This window comes from Natator depressus, chromosome 2 (assembly GCF_965152275.1).
Source record: "Natator depressus isolate rNatDep1 chromosome 2, rNatDep2.hap1, whole genome shotgun sequence".
Taxonomy (NCBI): domain Eukaryota; kingdom Metazoa; phylum Chordata; order Testudines; family Cheloniidae; genus Natator; species Natator depressus.
The window spans coordinates 187,779,557-187,802,680 of NC_134235.1; the positions used below are offsets into that span (position 1 = coordinate 187,779,557).

Sequence of the window (23,124 nt, forward strand, 5' to 3'; positions counted from 1 at the left end):
AGCACCTGTAGGCAGGGACAGCACGTAGAGCCTAGGAGCCGGAGGGACATGATAGCCACTTCCCGGGAGCCGCACAGAGCCGGGCACGGAGCCTCCCTGCTCCGCTGGCACTACGGCCAACTGGACTTTTAGCAGCCCAGGCCGTTGTGCCACCCGGGTCCCTTTTCAACCAGGCGTTCTGCTCGAAAACTGGACACCTGACAACGCCATCTCTGATCATTTAAGGTGATGTGGTACAGGAAAAGGTTTGTTGTGCCCTTTTCCCTTGTTTTGTGATAGATTTTAAAAAAAACAGTCCTCCTTTAGATGAGCAAGGAGGTTCTCCCTGGGGACCACTCACCCTCTGGCTAGAAGTATTAGCTCCAGAGTTAACCCCTTTTTTCCCTGGAGGAATGAATTTAAAACCATCTGCTGTCATCCTTATCAATCAGAGATCTTCTTTTTAGAAACTTCCCCTTATCTCAATAGTTATTCTTTGAGCCAGACATCCTCCCTACACTGTTCCTTCTGGCCCTATAACTTAGGCCAGGTCTACACAACAGACCTATATTGGTATAACTACATAGCTCGGGGTGTGAAAAATCCACACTCCTGAGTGATGGAGCTATAGTGACCTAGCCGCCCCCCCATACATAGTACTGTGTTGACAGGAGAGCTTCTCCCACCAACATCGCTACTGCCTCTCTGGGAGGTGGATTAACTAACAAAAGCTCTCTGGCCAGCATAGTAGCATCTTCACTAAAGCACTGCAGTAGTGCAGCTGTGACCCTATAGCGCTGTATGTGACCCTTATTATTTTCAAGGCCTTCCTTCTGCTTGCTAATAAGGACCTTTCTTTACACACGCATACATATTTCCTTAACCAAACTTAAGGTAAATAATTATTTAATTTCCTATTTGTCTTACAACCTGCAAGAGTCTTTTCAAAAACGGGTGGCCCTTTGTGAAAGCACTTTCTTTGCCAGAGATTCACCATTCCTACAACTGAGGGCTGAGGAAGCTCCCGCTCCTGTTCTCTGCTCTTCCACCAAATCAAGGAAAGATAAAAAATAATATTCCAGAGATTTATAAGGTGAAAAAGTAGATAAATTACAAATAATGCTCAAGCCTTCTTTTATACAACAATGCAGCAAAAAAAAGGAGGGACCAGGTGTAAACATTTTTTATTTTAAAATACCATACACCTTTGAAGTGACACCAACGGCCTAAAACAATGAGGAGGACATAAAAGCAGAAAGAGAACACAGCTACAAATCATAGTTGGACTGTTTGAGGTTGCTAAGACAGCTTTACACCACACAAGGCTGTGGCAGAATATTTTTTTAAAAACTCTTTCATTAAAGAAAAGCAGTGGCCTGATCCTAAGAAGTGCTGAGCACCTACAACTCCTACTGAAGCAAATTAAGGAAATCTACAGAGAAAAACCCCACAGATTTCAGGACATCTGTGTCAGATATCCTTCATGACAGTCATGGAGCCCTCTCATTCCCATGGCAACCGGGCTCCCTGTGAAGCCATGCTGGCCCACTGTCTCAAAGCCCAGAGCAGAAACAGAGAGTTAATGCTGACAAGCCCAGAATTCCCACTACCATTTTCCCATGGGTTTTCTGGAAACTGTTGCTATGTAACATGGATCTTCCTCAGCTTTGCCACCCGCACCCACAACTCACATAGCTCCGACCACTTAGATTTCATATGTAAGGGCAGGCTTCTACAGGGTTAAGGATGGAGGAAAGTCACTGCTTAGTCTTCATTCTCCTCTCTCAGACAGATTTTAGGCCATTTGAGTGAGGTCTCTGCTCCTGTCATCTGCCCACGGCACAGAATCCTAAACAGAATACAAAGAAAAAAAAATACAATGGGAAAGATAAGTTGCCTCTTCATTACTAAATTATGCTTGTTATTGATTTAAGTATGTGATGCCTGTGACAGGTTGGACGTCCTGGGATGTCACCTGATGTGCTGGGATGCCACTGAGGCAGACTATTTTACCTGGTCTTGCTGGGCTAGCCTTTTCCAGCCAAGCACACAGGCAGGGCCACACCCAGCTGCACAGAGAGACAGAGATCTGCTCTGAGGAGGCTCAGCTTAAGGGGCTTGCCACAGCATCCAGATGTCCACCCCCCTTGGAGTACAGTCACAAAATTATATGGAATTCACCTCTTCCCTCAATGTGGAGGAGGGTATGCACAGCCTCTCACCCCCCAGTTAGAACTCACATAAAGTGGGTTATACTGTAAACCAGAAATAAATTTATTAAACTATAAACAGGTGTATTTTAAGTAGTTAAGTAGCAGACAGAACAAGGCAGATTACTAAGAAAATAAAACAGAGCACACAAACTAAGCTTAATACATGTAGCCAGTTTCTTAGTGCAAGTTCTCAAATGTGGTTCTAATAACCATCTTCACAGGCCAGATGCCCTTCCAGCCTGGCTCCAGTTCTTTCCCCCCAGGTTTGTCCTGACAATCCTCCATCACAATACAGAGTGGGGGGGGGGGGGAGAAAGGGGGATAGACGGAACATGGCCAAGCCAATTTTGAGTGACTGGCATTGCAACCTGTGCATGGAGTCATAGCACTAATCATAGTCTTTTTGTTTTTTTCTCCCCATCGAACAGTGCTCACTGGTTAATCCAAGCCTGCCTGAAACATCTCAGTGAAACACAATAATGACTTGTGCTTAATTTTTGGCTTTTTACGTTCAAATTGAGTGATTGTTGTAGTGTTGTATGTATAGCAGTGGATTTTGTACAGATTTTGCAGGTGGTAAATTACATATTTAAAAAAAAAATCTACGCGCACATTGATATCTTTGTTCATGCTTCTTCTGAGAGCTCAATTCAACTCAAATACTTGAGAAATGAAATTAGCACACAAAACAAAGATGCATCACAGCCCCTGAATGTATATAGACACTAGTATTATACAGGCATTTTCTGGACTGATTAATGAATATTTGGTTACTAAAGACCCATTTGCAGTTGATGGAAAACCTTGGAAAAACTGATTTAGAGACAATTCTGCTTATAGAATCCTGTTTCTCTTCCTGAAGGGAAATTTGCATGAAAATAATATCTTTGTTTTGAAAAATGCTATGGCTCCTGCTGATTATTCACATCAGCCCAAAGCATTTTCAAACAATATATATTAAATGTTTTAGAATATTCGAATAGCATTACTGTACAATTCAGTTTTAAAATAACTCTTACCATTGAACCAAATACTGGAAAGACAAACAGTACAATTTTTTAAGAAAAATAGACATTTGAGAAAGTAGAATTTGGACCCATTCATTCTTAAATACGCAGATATGTGGGGATAAAATCCTCTAGATAAACCTGTGGAGCAAAAGTCATCCCCGTGGGGTAACTCAATGAATTTTTGTGCAGTTACACCAAATTTGAATTTGGACCACAGAATTGCCCTAGTAAAACAAACATGATACCTTTCTTTTAAACTGCAGTGGAGTTGTTGCTCTATTAACTAACTTTCAAAGCAGTTATACTTTTGGAAGCCAGGGAAGCATATTATATGATATATAGAAGTATATTTTAAACACAAAGCAGGATCTTGCCCATAATCATAGGCATGAAAATGATGGAGCGTGTGAAGTTCCTTGGAAGCTTATATATGACATTAACACATTTTTTAAAGTGGTCAAATTCCTATAGTACTTCTGGTTTATGTAATTATACTGTGCGAGCTACACTTCAGGAAGCTTTGAGTCCTCTAGATTACTCTTATTTATAATCCAATCTAGGAAATCTCACACCCATATAAGTAGCACCCTCCGTCCACAGAAAAAAACATATACACATTCATTGGTGGGAATGAGCATTTATTCTACAGACAGATCATATCAGGATTTCCCCCACCTCCACTGCATTTTAATTAGAGTAAAAAAAAAAAAAAAGTGAGTGAGATAAGAAAATAAATATTCCCCCAAAAGCCTCTTTGTTTCAATTCTGTTTAACAAGTAACGTTTAAGGGTGATTAAAAACCCAATTCTGTTTAACAAGTAACATTTAAGGGTGATTAAAAACCATACACCACCTGGGCTTCACAGAGCTACAATGTAAATAGGCTGATTTAAAGAGATATACTATTTTCTAGCACTAAAGTTCAAGAACTTTAATATTCTTCATTTAAAAAGAGAACAATTAGCATTACTAGCCAAATTGTTTACTGGGCTGACTTTAACTGTGTCTTACATTTTTATGCATCTTTTAGACTGAACTAGAAATCACATACATTGGATCATTGTTTATCTTACTCTTTCAGGGGAACATTTTTCAACCTGTATAAAAATTTTTTTTTTTCCTTTTTTCCTGCAATTTCTAATTAGATTGAGCCATTATCTAATAGCCCGTAGACACATTTCCAGGCACATTACACCCAGAGAGAAATAGCACAACTTCTTGTGTGTCCAGAAACAAACTCTGAGCTACCCTTTCAACCTACCAGGTACAAGAAGTGTTGCTTGCAATCCCCCCAGAACACCACATATGTTGGCAAATCCTATTGCTTGAATATGAAGCCCTTGATGACAACAATTTGAGTAAACTCATTAGCTAACTATCTCATTCTGAAACCTGTTATTTTTAGCATATGGTGATTCACACTGTTGAATTAACAGTTTTATGGACTTCCCCTGATTCCTGTTTGTTGGTCTTCAGAGGGACTTTCCTTCTTCACTCTCTAGTTCCCTTAGGTGGGCCTTTAGTTTCGAGCACACCTACACTTGGGGGGAAGGGGTTGATCTAAGTTACGCAACTTCAGCTACATGAATAATGTAGCTGAAGTCGACGTACTTAGATCTACTCACCGCGGTGTCTTCACTACGGTGAGTGGACTGCTGCCGCTTCCCCAGCAACTCTGCCCGCGCCTCTTGTGGCGGTGGAGTACAGGAGTCGACGGGAGAGCGCTCGGGGATTGATTTATCGCATCTAGACTAGATGCGATAAATCAACCCCCGCTCGATCAATCGCTGCCCGCCGATTCAGTGAGTAGTGTAGACATTACATCCATCTGTTCCAGTAACCACAATAAGAACTCTGAAGTCCCATCCTTAGGCATGGAGGACTGTATGGAATTTCCCTTTGGAAACCATTAACCCAAGAGTCCTAGTTCTGTCACAGGGATCACTAACTGTGAAGCACTCTCTCTCTGTCCCTCCCCCAAAGGGTAGAATGCACTGCCTCTGTTGGATCCATGAAATGAGAGACTAGGCTTAGGGACTCTTCAGATCTCCTGTTTAACAGCCTTGGCTAGTAGCCACAGGGAAATCAGGCCATTCCCCTCCCTGTTATTAATTATATGAGTAGGGGGAAAACAGTAAAAACATTGTGAATTATAAGTGTATCCAGAATCCTGAGGCTACTTCTTAAGCACCCAGTCCCACTGCTTGTCAGATCAACAGCAAATCTCCCACCAATTTCAATAGAAGATCAAACCGAAAGGTATTAATGTGCCCCCAACAATGTCTCTTAAAAGCAGTGTTGCTGTGTGAGCAGCTGAGTCCTAACAGCCCTTCTTTCCTCCCCAGTCTGAGAATTCAGTGATGTTTCAGTAGCAAGAGAAACACCACGGCAGTTCAATACAGAAAACTCCCTTTCCCCTCCCTTCACTACTCATGGGTCACCTGATCCAAACTCCTTTTGACACTTAATAGAACATAATACCGAGACAGGAAAATGGGGGCAAGGGAGGGATTGCACACATTTAATTACAAACAACAAATTCCAGAAAGCAAAGCATAGGCAGGCCTGATGTTCAAGAAGTAATGAGCACCCACAAAGCTAGCTGACTTCAATGGGAGCTGTGGATGTTCAACAATCCTAAAAATAAGGCCCTTTTTATTGAAACCTCCTCAGTTAATATTACTTGGATTCAGGGACAGAATAGTTCTTCCAATTTACCAGAAAGGAGCACTTTTCAGCTGCAAACATTAACATCTGTAAACAACCTTAAACATTCAGAGGCCTCAATTCTGCAAATCCTTAAGGACTTTGCAAAACTTCATTCACCTCAGTCACATCCATAAGACTAGACAAGTGGGTGAAGTTAGACATGGGCTTTAGTGTTTGCAGGATTGGAACCAAAGTATCTAGTTCATAAAAGGACCCCCTTATAAAAGCAGTGAGTTCCCCTCACAGTATCCACCTGAGGTTACAGTTATTTCACTTTTAATCTTTGAAATTTGTTTTTAAAAAAGTGTTTAAAAAGTAGAGGATCACGCTTTGCTCTTCCTGTAGGCTGAGCTGTGCACTCAATGAGAGAGCTACACATGAAGCTGTTGTCTGTGATGTACAGGCAGCAGCAAGGGCACCAGAGAAATTCCTCTGCCTGCAGCAATTTGGTGGCAGGGGAGGCAACGAAGACCAGAAGGGGGGGGACCAGAGCTGAGGGTCACAGGTGGTTCCTGACACCCCCTCGTCTCTGCACAGAGCTGCTTTGTCCTTTGCCTTCCAGTTACTTGTTAACCTGCCCTTCATCCGCTATTTTTTCTCCTTCTCCCATCACCACTGCCCCATCCCCCTGCTCCCTGTTGCTTTCTTCCCCCTTCCAGTCCACTTTTCCCCTCCCACCCAGATGCCCACTTCCCCCTAAAAACCTCTCCCGCTAATGCTCCTGATTTCGGTTTGTCTGTCACCTGGAGTCTATTTCCCCACACTGCAAGTTACACTGTTGCCTGGGCTATGTGTAGGCAGCTGCTGGGAGCACCAGGCCATCTAGGCCCTCGTTCTCCTCTGAATCAGGCTTTTCCGATTTTCACCAAAATCAGTAGAGTTCTGCCCACTGAGGCCTAGAACATCCCCTGATATCTTGGAAGTGATTGGCTGCAGTGTTCCAAACTTACCTCTTTACATAGACGAGCAGAAATGCTATGAAGTTGGTCCAGGAAAGCAAGGCCCTACACAATCAAGTGCTTGAAATTTAAGGGCTTAATAATTGTTTGACAAACAGATTGCACTCTTTACTCAGTGGCCGCCCTACTAGACAGGAAATTCACCAATCACTTAGGTTAAGATCATAACATGAGGTGATAATTTGTGCTTCTTGTAAGTGGGCTCCTTCTCCAGCCCTCGAAATCTACCCAGTAAGCCCTTCTGGTGCTTAAACAGCATATGTCCTCTACCTGGGTACCTTCACCAAGTGTCTTGATTATTAGTGCCTTATGCTTCAGGTACAACACAATGTAGCAGCAGATAGAAGGGGCCCCCTCTGGTTCCCTGGCTCAGCCTTTTATACTGCTTGTTTTCTCCTCCTAGCTAGCCTGCTGGTGAGCTAATTAGCTCATCCGTCTCCTTTCTGGTGTAAGAGATACCAAACCCAAACCCAGACTACCTGACTGCCTCCTACTCTATCTACACCCACTGCTTTGCCTGCTCTAAGTGACCAGGGTGCTGGCCCCCCAAAAGGGACTCTACAGCTGCCAACACCACCCTGTCACATCTCTGTAGCTTCTCCATCTGAGAATCAAAAAGGACTTGCCAACATTAATTCATTAAGTCATAGAATAACCCAGTGTGGTTTGTACTTTGTTTTACAGCATTGTTCCTACCTTCAGGACCCCTAAATGATTTACAGGGTTAAACAATGAAGTCAGATAGTTAAAATATAAAAGAGCATAGAAAGACACTGAGAAAGACATGTTTTCAAAATAGCTTTCAAAACAGGCAAGATACAGAGAGGCAAGCACAGATTAGGGGACAGATACCATTGTTGTGATGAGCACAACATAAAGATGAAGAAAAAGGGTGGATCCACATATCTACGCCCAGGGACAAACAAAATGTGGAATGGCAAACACACAGGAACAGCTGCCTCCAAAGCACTCAGCCAGGCTGGCAGTTAACAAGGAAGCAGCAAGGAGGCCCGGAGGTGGAGGCAGTCTCTTAGCTAGTCAAGCCTTGGTGCAGAGGCATTATAAAGGTTTTTGCACAATGCTTCTGCTTCCTGACCATATTTGGCTGGTCCCTGGGCAGGAGGACAAGAGATAGGGAGAGCTCCTTGTGTCCTCCTCCTTCCAGTGCAGGGCCAGGCAGAATAGGGCCCGTATCCCTTGTGCCAAAAACCAAACTCGCCTGGTATTTATCTAGATTTCTGTATTAGCACAGCTTGCCAGTTCGGCAAGTTAGGGTCTCTTAGATATTGACAACCATCCACCAAACTCAAAGGGCCCCCTCTGAGTGTCATTGCAGATCTCCCATCAGATATATCTGGAAACAGCAGTCAGAAAAAAAAAAACCTACCGTATTTAGGGACACTCCCATGGTCACCTCCCATTAGTAACGAGAGCCACCATTCCACCCTCAGTTTAACAGAATCACATTCCCTAATGCTGCCTGTTATATAAAATCAAACACATGGGGGGGGGGGGCGGTTTGCAGTGTTTTGGCATCTAACCTTCATAACCCTATAAGGAAGAACATTATCTGCCTTGGTTTTTGTACTTCCTTGTACTGTCGCCTCCCACACCCCATTAGCTCTTCTATTCTCCCACTCTACCCTCTCCCCCCATCCCTTCCTCATCTCCATTGCTTGCTACCCAGTTCTCTTCCAGGCCCCTTTAGAGCTCTCTCCACTGGAGTCCCACCATCTCCTCATTTTCCAGGTCTCAGCCACCCTCCTCCTTCTCAGCCTGGGATGCCTTTTACCCAGTCTCTTTCTCCTACTCCAGTCTCTCTTCCTTATACTCCTTCCTGTGGGTCTCCCACCTCTCATCCTTCCCACTCTACTCCCCAGGGATCTCTCACTCTTTCATCCTGCTGCCGAGTAGGAGTTTCTCTCAGTTCTCCTCCATGGGGTCTTCTCCTCTTGAGCCTACATTTCTTCTAGGTGCCGCTCATCTACACACACACACACACACACACACACACGACACAAAGCACCCAGCAGCCCTTCCACCACCCATCCTCCACAGAGAACCCATCAGCTCTTCTGCCTGATGCACCTCTAGCCTTTCAGCCCTGCACCCAAAGTGTACACACCAGACTCCATTTTGACCTTCATCCCCCACACTTCAGCAATGCCCTTCCAGTCCCTCAGCACCTCCCCCGACTCATCCAGCCCTTTGTCTCTTCCTCCTCCCTTTACACTCTAGAATCCCAGCTTTGCAGAGGGATAGCTAAGGTTGCTGGCTGAGGCTTGAGCGAAGAGTGAGGAAGCAGTCAGAAAGGGAGAGACGGAACACGCAGCTCAATATTGCCTACCAGAAGGAAGCCCAAAGAGCAGGCTTATAAAAAGGATAGAAAAAATAACCCCTGAACACTGCTGAGAAGCTGTTTGGGATCCTGTGAGGAATAGGGAGATAGGGCCCCTAATGGCTCCCCATAGTGACAGGTGACTGGAGAGGACAGTAGAGAAGCCAAAGGGGAGGGACAAAGGACTCAAGGATAGGAGACAAAGAAAGGTTAGTAGGTTCTGGGTGAAGAAAGTACTAATTTGGGGATACAACTGAAAATTTGAGGAAAGGCAAATTTTTGTTGGATCTAAGGACTAGTTCGTTTTAATGCATCCCTGGAGTAAGGCTGTTCCAGATGGCAGGAGCTGCAGAGGAGAAAGTTCACATACTAACAGTGGCAACATTAAAGGGACATTGAGAAGCCTTGTGCTAGATTAGAACAGAGAACAAAGATATATTATTGTCCCCATTTTGGAAATGGGTCAGCTGAAGCACAAAGAGATTAGATGACTGCAGAAACTCAGTAGCAGAGCTGAGGACAGAACTCAGGAGTCATTCCTTATACCAGGGGTGGGCAAACTTTTTGGCCCGAGGGCCACATCGGGGTTGCGAAACGGTATGGAGGGCTGGGTAGAGAAGGCTGTGCCTCCGCAAACAGCCTGGCCCCCGCCCCCTCCCCCTCCCCCCCTCAGAACTCCCGACCCATCCAACCCCACCCCCCCCGCTCCTTGTCCCCTGACCGTCCCCTCCCAGGACCCCCCATCCCCTATCCAACCCCCCCGCTCCCTGTCCCCTGACTGCCCCGACCCATATCCACACCCCCGTCCCTGACAGGGCCCCCGGGGCCCCTGACCCATATCCACACGCACACACCCCCACTCCTTGTCCCCCGACTTCCCCCCCCAGGACCCCACCCCCTATCCAACCCCCTCTGCTCCCTGTCTCCTCCCCCCAAACCTCCACCCCATCCAACCACCCCCTGTCCCCTGACTGCCCCCCAGGACCTCCTGCCCCTGATCCAACCCCCCCCCCCGCCCCCTTACCATGCCACTCAGAGCGGCAGGACAGGCTTATTGGAAAGCCTGGGAGGTGAGCGGGTGCAAGCCGTGCTGCCAGCGTGGCTGCAGGGGAGGGGCCGGGGGCTAGCCTCCCTGGCCGGGAGCTCAGGGGCTGGGCAGGACGGTCCCATGGGCCGTAGTTTGCCCACCTCTGCCTTATACTCTGGTCTAGCCACTTAACACCACTCTCCCCGATGGATGGGGCATCCTCCTTTCATCCCCCACTCTTCTCACTCACCAAAAGTCCTTTATTTTGGGAATTAATGTCCTCAAACAGCCCAACCTTGTATTACACAATCACAAACCTTTAAAAAAAACAAACAAACAGTCCTTCAAGTCTACACCAGGCAATATCTCTTGCTGAATACTTTTTATTGGTAGTACCTAGTTAATAGCAATGGTGCTAGTTCTTAGCCTTTAAAAATCACACTAAGATTTCCATAACAATATTTCTATAGATAAAAACAACACTACAGTGACAACTTGCTGTAAAAAGAGAAAAGTTTCATGTTTATATGCCCTGTACCATTAGCAATAGTTCGACAAAGTGTTTGATTAAGGCTGTACGTGAGTCAGCTAGTCTAGCCGTAGTATTTTAATTCCCATTTTTGAGTCATTTCTTGACTGGTTTAGATGCTATGGACCAGATTAATTCTTGCTGGTGCAGGGAGGTGTACATTGTACTCACTGGGCCAGCCTAGCCCCGTGTCCCAGGGGGATGATTTATCCTTAAGGAGGGTAAAATGTGGTATTACCACCTCTTCTCCCTTGAAGTTCCTCCAAAGTGAGGGCAACTTTAAAATCCATTTGCTCCATAGAAATCCCACCAGCTAAGGTAGATCAGGGGATCGTGAGGGATGCTTTCAGTCAGTGGACCTCCTGATTTTCCATCTCAGATCATGGCCCTCACCTTGGCATACTGTACTCTCCAGCATAGAGGAAAACATGGCAGTTTTAGGCCACCTCACCCTACCATGTGGGCCACCGACCTTGTGACCCCAGCTCCTTGTGTTATCTCAGCAAAAGCAGGTTTAAACCTCGGCAGGGGGGAAGGGGCATGTGATACAGGACTCAAATGGGACATTGTCTTGCATACCTATAAAGGAGCCCCTTCCTAATTTCTTTATCCAAAGAACTTTCCCATCACCCTAATTATTTGTGCCATTCACAGCCAATTAATCTACCTCTACAATGCTTCCATTTTCTAGTTGAATTATACAGGCAGGCAATTTCCTCACAATGTGTAGTGCATATTCTGAGGGCGGGGAGGTGTCAGTAACCACCCCAAGCAGCAGCAGGAGATCAGGGACTGTTTCAGCACTTCATTGAACAGCTCTGTGGCTGCTAGAGAGGACTGAGGGGAGCTTTACAGAGCACCCTTAATTAATATGCATGTGTACACAGATAATTTCAGGGTTAGGAGTCAGAGTAGCAGCCGTGTTAGTCTGTATCCACAAAAAGAACAGGAGTACTTGTGGCACCTTAGAGACTAACAAATTTATTTGAGCATAAGTTTCGTGAGCTAAGTCTCTAAGGTGCCACGAGTACTCCTGTTCTTTTTTTAGGGTTAGAAGTGCATTTCCCCACCTAAATGTTGCCTGAGAGCCATCTTTGTCCTCTACCCTTCCTCTGCTTCTCTTTCTAATCCACCTCCATTTCTTATTTCTTTCAGAGGTTTGTTCCAGCTTCTTGGAAGTGACTGATGATTACAGGAAACTTTATTTCCTAATAGGTGAGATTTCTGATCTGCCACTTCAGGGGCACAGCGTAGCTTTCTCATAATGCATAAATCCTTTAGTAATGTTTGCTCCTAAGACTGCAGGCACAATGGGTGCCTAAAGCAGTCTGGGTATATGAATGTGAAATTCGTTCTGTGTCTCAAGATTTTCTGGCAGGGTCAGTTGCTGTGTTCGTTTGAAGTTCTAAGAACTTTGTTTGTAAAAAGAAAAGGAGTACTTTTCTTTTTGCGAATACAGACTAACACGGCTGCTACTCTAAAACCTTTGTAAATGAACTATTCAAACGTTGAGTCTACCAAGGGAGATGATTGGTGACAATTTTTAGGTGCTTTCTTGTCAGGACAATTACAATAGATCCTCGCTTCTTGATCCATACAGTCTGATATTGTGATAAAGGTTGGAGATAGAGGTAGGTTTCCAGGGCAGGTTGGTGGTGGCTGAAGGTTGTTATAATCTGATGGCTGTATGGTGGTCTCAGTCCAGCTGCTGCTTAGGAAACTATCCACATCACAAGACATTTTGACAATGTGGTAACCTCCTGGCTGTCTTAACACTGAACTACCCTCTTGCTACCTGACCATGTCTACAGTAGAGATTTTTCATGCTAAACCGCATGTGGACCCCATACGTGTTGCACATCATACATCCACACACAAAATTGCTGTCAAAGGGGCATAGGCAATCACACCATCATGTCGATTACACTTGCTCTGAGCAAGTCTAGCAGCCATATCATCTGCCTCCATGTCAGTCTCCACTGATATAGCATCACTGGAGATGGCAAGCCCTCTTGTAATTAGTCCTCCCACGGTGCAAGTGATGCTGAGTGAGTTGGAAAAGAAACACACAGGTAGGAATGCCAGAAGCACAGCAGCGGGAGAGAAGATGATTTTCTGAAGCAGTCATTTTGGAGAGAGCTGAGGGGCATGAAGCAAGCCAGGGACGCTACAGTCTGGAAGGTAAGAGATGACCACCCCCTTCACAGGGATGATTCCTTCAGAGAACATGCTAATCTTCAGAAAGAGAGCAGCTTTAATGCTGTCTATTTCCTCCCTCTGGAGGATTACAATCTCCTTTGTGCCTAGGATGTGGAAATTGTTGAAGGTGGCAATCCGCAGTGACATTAACTTTAATAAGGAAGGGATATTAACACAAACCTCGTGAAGGCTGGATCAAGGAACAACTGGAGACATGATGCTGTGTCAGCAACCATTTACGTTGGCAGAAAATAGCATGCAGTGGAGAGCCCTTACAGGAATACATACATATTCATCAAACATGCTTATACAGACTGTATGCAGGGTCGACACAGAGCAATTACGCTTATCAAGAGATAACACAGCAGCAGGCATGTGAATTACTGTGTAATTACCATTTTCTTTTCACTTGAGTTACTTATTATTTTGCAGCAGCTCTATAATTAGCTTGCATTTCTGAAAGGGAAGGTTGTGCCCCAGGTTTATGGTCACATGCATGAGAGCCAAACAATCTAGAACCAGTTCTTCATAACAGAAAGATTTTCAGTATAAACTGGATGAATGGAATTAGGTGATTGACACTACCACTAAATTCAGAATAACGGGAGATTGCAACAACTCTAATTAATGAAACTTAAAATGTTAAATTAATGTAGGATTCCATGTATATCACTTGCAGACTCTGCCTTGCATCTAGATACCAAAGAATTGTCAGTTCAAGATCACAGTGAATATCAAATTAGTTCCTAAACACTTTTAGGTAACACATAGGAAATGCCACCCTGAAGTCACACTAGCACCAATTAAGTTAATAAGTTTTATCCAACCTTAAATAAATCATCTGAGAAATCATCTACCAACCTCTACATTCCGTTGCTTAGGTGTCCAGAATCTAACTGTGGTGATTATTATTACACATTTTATTTTAAACTATTAAAATAACCCAACAGTTATTTCACAAAGCAAAACCTTTTATTGTTTAGATGTGTTTGTGCATTACTTTTTGGAACATTTAAGAAAGCTCTGGGCATTGACTCTCTCTCATACAAAACACTAACATTTCAGTTAAATCTGTGAATCAAGAACACCAAGTATGCACTCTAAATTATAGCAACACCAATAATAGCAACTCATTAATCTTATTTTACTTTTGAATGGTCCAATTATCATCGTGTCCCCAAGCACATTCTGCACTGAATTGCCAGGACACCTGCTAGGAAAAGCAGCATAAATATACACCTGAACTCAGCAAATAAGCTGGCAAGGCTGAGGTTTTAAGGATCACCTTTCACACAAACTAGAAAATGGCAGCCTGTCACACCTCTGAGTAAATGCCGGCATGGCTGAGATCAGGAAAGACGCTTTTACAGCTTTCCCCACCACTGGAGCATTACATGCACAGAAGGTTAAAGGACAAAATTGTTGCTCTTTACATACTAGTGGGGTCTGGATGCACATGCATCACCTTAGTTGGAATGCCTAGACACAATGAGCCAGATTCTTTGCTCCTGTAAATTAGCACAGTTCCAGTTAAGTCAATGGAGTTATGCTAGTTCACATTATCCGAGGATCTGAACCCACGTGCCTTGCTCAGGCATATACCTTGGGGAACAGAGGTCGAGCAGTCAGTGCCGCATCTTTTGGAATGGAGTTAACTCCTCCCATGTTGACCTAGTTTGGGTGACCTGAGCAAAGGGAGGGTGCTAACCTCACACAACCCTTGTTGCCATGCCCAGTTAAACCAAGAATAATGTTACATTATCAGCATAGGGCCCACACGGGGCTTGTCTGCATACAAAAGTCGTATTACGTCAATGATACAGGTATAGTTGCAGTAAGCACCCCACACCCCCAGTGTGGACAAAGTTACACCGTATAAAGGTGCTCAACCAGCATAGCTTATTCTTGTAAGGGAAGGGGAATAAGATATACCATTTTAAGCATTTTTATGCCAGTAAAACTGTGCCCACACTAGGGGTTGTATTGATTTAACTATTTCAGTAGAAAATTACACCCCTAACCCATTACTTAAATCAGTATAAAAACTCCGGGTAGTTTGGGCTTCAGATTTCTGCTAGAGGAGGGTGCACTCTTATAGCACTCAGAGGTGTTAAAATGCCTGGCATGGTTTTGATGGTGGCTTGTTTTTATATGAATCTTCCATATCCCAAAAATGTGTATGTGAGAGGTCATGTCATTATTGTGTGATTCATGCTGCTATACGAACATGGTTAGAAAAGAGATTATTATTTTAGATCCTGTTCCAATGACCCTCCACCCACTCTTCCTTGTTACTTTTGTACTGAAGATTTGTCCCTAATTGGTACCCAAGTGTGCACAGTTGGATCGTGTCTCTTCAAAAATAAACTTCTCCTATCTATGCTGGTACGAGCAGATACTTTGGACTTCACTCTGAGGATTTAATTTTTAAAATTACTATAATTATGCTTTGATGGGATCTCTGAAGAGGGATGTGTGACTAATTTATTTTCTGATTTTTATGGTAATTTTAGAGAGTGAAAAGCAAATCCATGCTTTTAAAATTAAACAGAACTTTAATTAGATATTCATTATGAATGTTAAAACTGTAAAGTACAGAAGACTTCTTTCTACTTAAAGTTAAGCCTTATTAAAAGTACAATAGCATAGACTAAATAAAGTTTAACGATAAATACCCTTTTAAAAAGCTTTTGAAATTTGGACTGCTGATCAGAGTATATTATCTTGTTATGCAAGAGGCAATCTTTGTTATATATTTACAGCCTGTTTTCATGACCAAGAACAGTTATTAGTCAAAAGAAAGGCAGACTTAAGTTTTTGGACTAAGAAATCGTCTATCATTTGTCATGTTCAGGTATAGCTAACAGAAGTTCTTTTAACTTAAAATGTTTACATATCTAATACAATGTTTACATATCCACACATCCAGAGATGTGATTTACTCTAGGAGTATAATTTACTGTGTTAAGAACTCATTAAAGTGGAATAAATTGTTAAAAGCACTGAAATACTTTTGTACCAAACCATAATTTTCAGACAGGGTCCATACATTCAATATTTTCCTAATTATTAAAATGGCAGATTACAATATATTTTCCTTTCCATGTATACTCTCAACTCTCATTAAACAGCAATGAAAGTTGCAGGTGCACATCAAGGGGGAAAATAAACCACTCTGAAAGAACTAACATTTGAGCCTTAAAGCACCCATTTTTTAAAAACGTACTACCGAGCCTAATGTCTGTCTCAGTGTAAAACAAATTAGGCACAAATTACAACAAAGACTTAGAATGTCTCTAAATTGCTTTCATCCATCACATATCTCACCTCTATCTTTAGAAACTACAGACCCAATTTGTTTCCCTGAAGGATAGAGATCTATTGTAGGTGTTTCTAGCATGCCCATCACCTCCGAGCCCAATCCTTCAAACACTTGCGTGCATGAAGCATATGTATAAGTGTTTGCAGTGTCAGAGCCAGAATATATTCATTATGTCCCTGGAATGGTGGACACACAGAACCCCTGCCAGGGGGAATTGCAGGGACTGTCTGAAAAGGAGAGGGATGGGAGGGTAGCATGCAGAGTTTGTGGGAGAAAACAGAGGACTGGAAAGAGCTCCTGGAGTGTGGAGTAAGCTCAGCCTACCCAGGGACAAAGTGTGTGACCCCCCCCAGTTATATGTATTGTATATAATTCCTTAACAAAACAATCATTGCTAGAGTTAAAGTTAGAAATAAATATACCTTAAACAAGAAGCTCATTAGAATGTTGTAGTTAAAAAATGAACAAAAAATTGCTTGTAAATCAGGAAATTCAAAGTTAGTTTCTACAAACAACCAACCATAATTTTGACTTATATACCTGCCCTTTGTCCATCTAGAACAGTGGTTTTCAACCTGATGGTCTGCGGACCACTGGGCGTCCACAGATTACATCTAAGGGATCCGCAAAAGGTTGTTGTTACCATAGGACAGTGGTTTTTAACCTGTGGTCCGTGAACCCCTGGGGTTCTGCAGACTATGTCTAAGATTTCCAAAGGGGTCCACATCTCCATTTGAAATTTTGTAGGGGTCCACAAATGGAAAAAAAAAAAGAAAGGTTGAAAAGCACTGATCTAGAGGGACTGTATGTGTTTTTTTTTTCCCTGACTCTGTGCTGTACTAGCAACTGCAAGCATTCAATAATCATGAGTCAGGCGTCACAAAGTCATGAGATGGGTTTAAAAATCATGAGATTGAAAGAAAGAACAAAAAAACCACCCCACATTGTTGTACCTTTCCTCGTCTAACTTTGTTGGTATAGTTGTGTTTAAAAAAGGATTTGAAGAAAGATTAATGTTCATAGATATATTTAAAAAAGAAGCAGGAGCAGCAGGGCTACACCTCATTCCACAGCAAAGACATAGCTAGCATTTACTTGGTCTGGGATGAGAAAAAGCCTGCCTGTGACAGCCGCATTTGTCAAAGACTAAGGCTACATCTACACTGCACCCCTCTTGCAGTGGTGTGTAGAGTGTGTGTAAAGAGGAGTGAAAAGCAAATTGTGTCCCCATTGTGCTGTGTAGCTACAGCTGTTGGTGAAAGGCTCTGGCAGGAGGGAACACAGCAGGGAAAGGCTCAGTGGTGGGGAGAGCCTGCCAGCATGTTCCACTGCCTTTTCCGGAGGCAGGGACCTGACGGAGCCTTTCCTCTGCTGGAGCTTTTCCCTTCTGCCTCCCACCATTGGAGCCTTTCAGACTCTTTTCCTGCAGCAGGGCACTAGACTGATAGAAGTAGCAGTTTAAGAGGAGGACACGCTGCTTGGGTGAGTAGAAAGCGTGTAGATATCTGGGTACATATGCCCTTCAGGCATGTCTTTTCTCACCTAAGCCATGCCTCACTGTCTACACTGCTATTTATATCCATGCTAGGGGGACTACTCAAGTACATACTCCAAATGCTGCCAAAAAAAGCATGCAGCATAGACGTACCTTAACAGTAACCACCTCATGTTAGTCCATAGCTCATTGTTTCTAACTTATCTCTGCTCCTCCCCCACCTCCCCTTTGTCACTAGCCCTTTGTTTTTTTCCACCCCCCCCCCTTTTTTTTTTTACTCCCCTCCCCCTCAGAATGTCAGGTTGTCCAAGGGGCACCTGTAGGCTTCATTCAGGCTCCTTGTGCTGCGTTTGGGGAGGGACTAGGTCTGCCTGCTGCTGCTTGCATTCAGTGTATCGGCAGGGCAGCTCACACCTGCCCTTAGGCCTTGCATGCCTGTCCCTGCTGTTCCCCCCCGTAGCAGCCCTGTTCCGAAGCAGACCCCTACTCACGAGCTGCCATTTAATAATTCCCCCAATATTTTGATCAAAGAATTTAACAGTGCCATGGTTCACAGCAGCATTTCTAAGTTACATGAGCAGGAGCTATCTGGCTTGTGGAACTTACACTGGTTATATCTGAGTGCTTGAAAATTCCTTGAACCATAGTTATTGGTGTGACTTATATTGTCTTGACTCTGCTGTACACTCTGACGTTCTCTTACTGTTAATAGCTTTGAGCACATAAACGTGTGCAAGGTGGCACACCTCGAAACAAGTGAAAACACCACCCCCTTCCCTCCTGAGTATACATGGTAAATACAGACAAGATCCAACAGTCAAAACCAAAAAAGGATAAGGGCAGAGACTGTATCTTCCTATGTGTTCAGAAGGAGAGAGACAGGAGAAAGCTTTCAATAAGATCCTGTTGTCATTCAATAGCCACATAATAGACGCATATTGATGGTTCTATGTATGTGTTTTAATTAACTAGTCACCAAGCCACTTTCTGTTCCTAATTCAAATCCCTCCTAAAACCTCACTCCTGCCATGCCTCCTATGAGAAGTGAATTAGGTTTTCAGCGGATATTCCATGCACAAGGAATAACGTCGAAGAAGGGATGAGGGCATCAATGGTTGAAGGAAACTAAGACACAATCCTACAGTGAACTGTGTAGGCAGCCCTCTTTATCCATGTGCAGCCCCATTAAAGTCAGTGGGTGTCCATATGGACCCAGGGATTCATTAACAGAGTTCATTAGAAGACCAGGGCCTAAGAGCACATTGAGACTGGTTTAAATGCCTGAAGAGAGGGTGGTGGGTCGGAAGTCCAGATTAAAGCAGTATGTTGGGGCTAGGTGACATAGGGTCTGGAATGTAAGAACAGACTGCTTGAAGTTGATACCCAGCTTAATGGAGAGCCAGTGGAAGTTGCTGCTAGAGCCCTGCAAATCTGTGGATAGCTGCAGATGCAGCTATCCACAGGTCATGTTTGCGGATCGGCTGCAGATACAAATTTTGTATCCACACAGGGTTCTCATTGTTACTGCTAATGTAAGAAAACTCCTACTGGCAATGTTTGTGCTTAATACAGAAAGGATTAAAATTAAACTAAATTTAATTAAACTAAAAATAAAGAACTAAAATCAAACACATGTTGAAGAAAGATATAATGAGCAGCAATTAACACTGTTTGGTGAAGTCATTTCCTCCTCCACCTCCTCTTTGCAAATGAGACTTCAGCACAGTTGGAACTTGGAACAGTGAAGGCAGCGTTTTGCCAGAACATTTGTCCATAGAATTGATCCTCTTTAATTTCTTCCACTCTTATTTATCATTCAAGCTGCAGTAGCACCAACAAACCCCGTGTAAAGCAGGGCTCCATTGGATTAAGTGCTGTGTAAACATAGTGGTAAACAAGATCTCTGACCCAAACAGTTTGCAGCCTAACAAAACAAAAACCAAAACAATGTAAGGAATGGGGAAAGGAATAGAACATACAAGGGAATGGCGAGCAAGGTGGTGACTGGGAAAAGTCTAGTTGATGTTGTTTGTGTTATTACGGAGCAGACTATCCTCATTTCATGGGGCCTAAGGGGTGGTGGTGACAGTGCTGGGTAGACACAACACAAGCCGCTGCTGGTGAACACTCTTGAAGGCTGGCCTCCTCTCCTTTACGTGAAGGCTTTTTCTCCCACTGGTACTAGGAAAGAGGAAGAGGATGAAAGGATACAGTGCAGCACAGAGAAGGGACAGCAAGGCTGGCATCAGGCAGGATTTGGGGAGTGGGTGACAGGAGGAAGTTGAAGCAAAAAAGTCAATTGGCAGACAAAAGAATATCTAGTCCAAATTGTAGCATACAGTCTGTTGATACCCAGGGGATCTGAAGGGATGCAGGAGGCTCCAGGTAGAGAAGTGGACATATTTGAAACTTGATGTCCCCTCCAGCTCATCTATGGATACAGGAACCAGGAGTCTAGGCTAGAGCTCACTGTGATATTCCTCAGGGTACAATCAGGACTGTTGAATAGTTGTGTCCCCTTAATTCTCCAACTTGGGGTGCCTTTTACACTGCTTTGCTGTTTCTATTTCCCTTACCTGAAATAAGCAAACAGAAAACAAACTAACCCTTTTTTTAAACTGTTTCCAGCCACCACACTTGAGACTCACTTAAAATCACTATACCAGTGCTGACAGTATAACCTTCATTCAAAACAACTAGCTGCACATATAGCCTGCTCGCTGTGCCACTGGGACATTCCCCAGGGTACAATCTGGACTGTAGAACAGCTGTGTCCCTTCCATTCTCCACCTAGGGTGCTTTTTACACTGCTTTGCTGCGTGAGCAGCTATGTCTGGCCTGTTCACTAGCATGCAAATCACTCCCAGCTGAACGATGCGTGCTCTAGCGTGTCTCTCCTGAATTATATTGCAGAGTGACACCAGCAATTTCTCAGTCTAGTTTGTCCCCAGAAATGTGCGTCTTGTACTGCCCAGCTCTTTCCTGCTGTGCAGTACAAGCTCATAGAAAGTCTGTCATTTCATGAATAGAAAATGATATGCACAAACCCTGTTATCTCAAATAGAGGTCTCCCATCACTTCAATGCAAACAAACACTGGTTTAGATAAAACAAGTTTATTAAACCACAGAAAGATAGATTATAAGTGATTACAAGTAATCGGGCCTAAAAGAATTGGTTACAAAGAAATAAAAAGGTAAAATGCAAACTAATACCTAACTTATCAGGTATCAGAATGGTAGCCATGTTACTCTGGATCTGTAAAAGCAGCAAAGAGTCCTGTGGCACCTTATAGACTAACAGATGTATAGGAGCATAAGCTTTCATGGGTGAATACCCACTTCATCAGATGCATGTAGTGGAAATTTCCAGAGGCAGGTAAAAATATGCAAGCAAGAATCAGGCTAGGGATAATGAGGTTAGTTCAATCAGGGAGGATGAGGCCCTCTTCTGGCAGCTGAGGTGTGAACACAAAGGGAGGACAAACTGCTTTTGTAGTTGGCTACCATTCACAGTCTTTGTTTAATCCTGAGCTGATGGTGTCAAATTTGCAAGTGAACTGAAGCTCGGCAGTTTCTCTTTGAAGTCTGGTCCTGAAGTTATTTTGCTGCAGGATGGTTACCTTTAAATTTGCTATTGTGTGTCCAGGGAGATTGAAGTATTCTCCTACAGGTTTTTGTATATTGCCATTCCTAATATCTGATTTGTGTCCATTTATCCTTTTTTGTAGGGACTGTCCAGTTTGGCAGATGTACATAGCAGAGGGGCATTGCTGGCACACGATGGTGTATATTACATTGGTGGACGTGCAGGTGAATGAACCGGTGGTGGTGTGGCTGATCTGGTTAGGTCCTGTGATGGTGTCACTGGTGTAGATATGTGGGCAGAGTTGGCATCAAGGTTTGTTGCATGGATTGGTTCCTGAGTTAGAGTTACTATGGTGCGGTGTGTAGTTGCTGGTGAGAATATGCTTCAAGTTGGCGGGTTGTCTGTGGGTGAGGACTGACCTGCCTTCCAAGGCCTGTGAAAGTGAGGGATCGTTGTCCAGGATGAGTTGTAGATCACTGATGATGTGTTGGAGAGGTTTTAGCTGAGGACTATATGTGATGGCCAGGGGGGTTTTGTTGGTTTCTTTCTTGGGTTTGTCTTGCAGCAGGAGGCTTCTGGGTACATGTCTGGCTCTGTTGATCAGTTTCCTTATTTCCTCGTGCAGGTATTGTAGTTTTGAGAATGCTTGGGGAAGATCTTGTAGGTGTTGGTCTCTGTCTGAGGGGTTGGAGCAAATGCGGTTGTACCTCAGCGCTTGGCTGTAGACAATGGATCGTGTGGTGTGTCCGGAATGGAAGCTGGAGGCATGAAGGTAGGCACAGCAATCAGTGGGTCTTTGGTATAGGATGGTGTTAACGTGACCATCACTTATTTGCACCATGGTGTCTAGGAAATGGACCTCCCATGTAGATTGGACCAGGCTGAGGTTGATGATGGGGTGGAAACTGTTGAAATTGTGGTGAAATTCTTCCAGGGTTTCCTTCCCATGGATCCACATGAAGAAGAGGTAATCAATGTAGTGTAGGTAGAGAAGGGGCGTGAGTGGACGAGAGCTGAGGAAGTGTTGTTCCAGGTCAGCCATAAAAATGTTGGCACATTGTGGGGCCATGTGGGTGCCTATAGCAGTGCCACTGGTCTGGAGGTATAGATGGTCATCAAATTTGAAATAATTGTGCATGAGGATAAAGTTAAGTGACTGCAAAGCAAAGATTTCTCTCATCACATATTTACAGCAGTCTGGCTGGATCTTTCAGCAAGGACCACTTCCCCAGTTCAATAATGCCCCTTTTGTCTTTCAAACATTGTTGATGCTGTAAGTAAAGATGAGAGGAGAGAGATGATTTGTGTCCTCTGTTCTTCCTTCTTATAGCATTTCTTTTCTCTGAGAATCATCTCCAGCTGGGGTTCAGGTGACAGCAAGTCTGTCTGCAGAGATGTAAATTTCTCATGCACACCCTTCTTGCTGCCAAATAATGGCTGCTTAACCAGGTTCATTTGATTATGCTGACACTTGGCTGAGGTGCTGACTAGCCTTTTGTCCCTGAGGAACTGATTTGGGCTGCTTGCCCAGATGTGGAATGTATCTTAGTAACATCATACAGTAGAATCGTATAAACTTAAAATGCTTGGCAATGTTGTATGTATCAGGACAATAATGATCAGTGAATTATGAGTTTTCAAATGATACCTCACAAGGCATACTTTACACAAAATTTATTTTAATTTTGTAAAAGTGCTGAACATAAGGGTATAGTCTGTCACACTCACCCCTTGCCCCACTGCTAGGAACAGACTCT

The 23,124-nt window shown here is 43.7% G+C and overlaps 1 protein-coding gene and 1 long non-coding RNA gene across 3 annotated transcripts in view; one reads left to right on the forward strand and one right to left on the reverse strand.

The window, feature by feature from the left end:
* Window positions 1–1,268: 1,268 nt before the first annotated feature.
* Window positions 1,269–23,124, reverse strand: part of METTL6 (methyltransferase 6, tRNA N3-cytidine) — a 42,969-nt gene continuing 21,113 nt past the window's right edge. Inside the window, exon 7 of the mRNA XM_074945586.1 lies at window positions 1,269–1,828. Within this exon, the coding sequence (XP_074801687.1) occupies window positions 1,806–1,828 (23 nt within the window). The 3' untranslated portion in view covers window positions 1,269–1,805. The remainder of the gene's footprint in view (window positions 1,829–23,124) is intronic.
* The window catches only part of LOC141982972 (uncharacterized), a 28,431-nt gene continuing 18,117 nt past the window's right edge, over window positions 12,811–23,124 (forward strand). Inside the window, exon 1 of one of the 2 annotated variants that reach the window (XR_012638258.1) lies at window positions 12,811–12,945. This is a non-coding gene — a long non-coding RNA (uncharacterized LOC141982972). Of the gene's footprint in view, window positions 12,946–17,615; window positions 17,768–23,124 lie in introns of those variants that run through there. The other variant, XR_012638257.1, reaches the window with a different exon arrangement.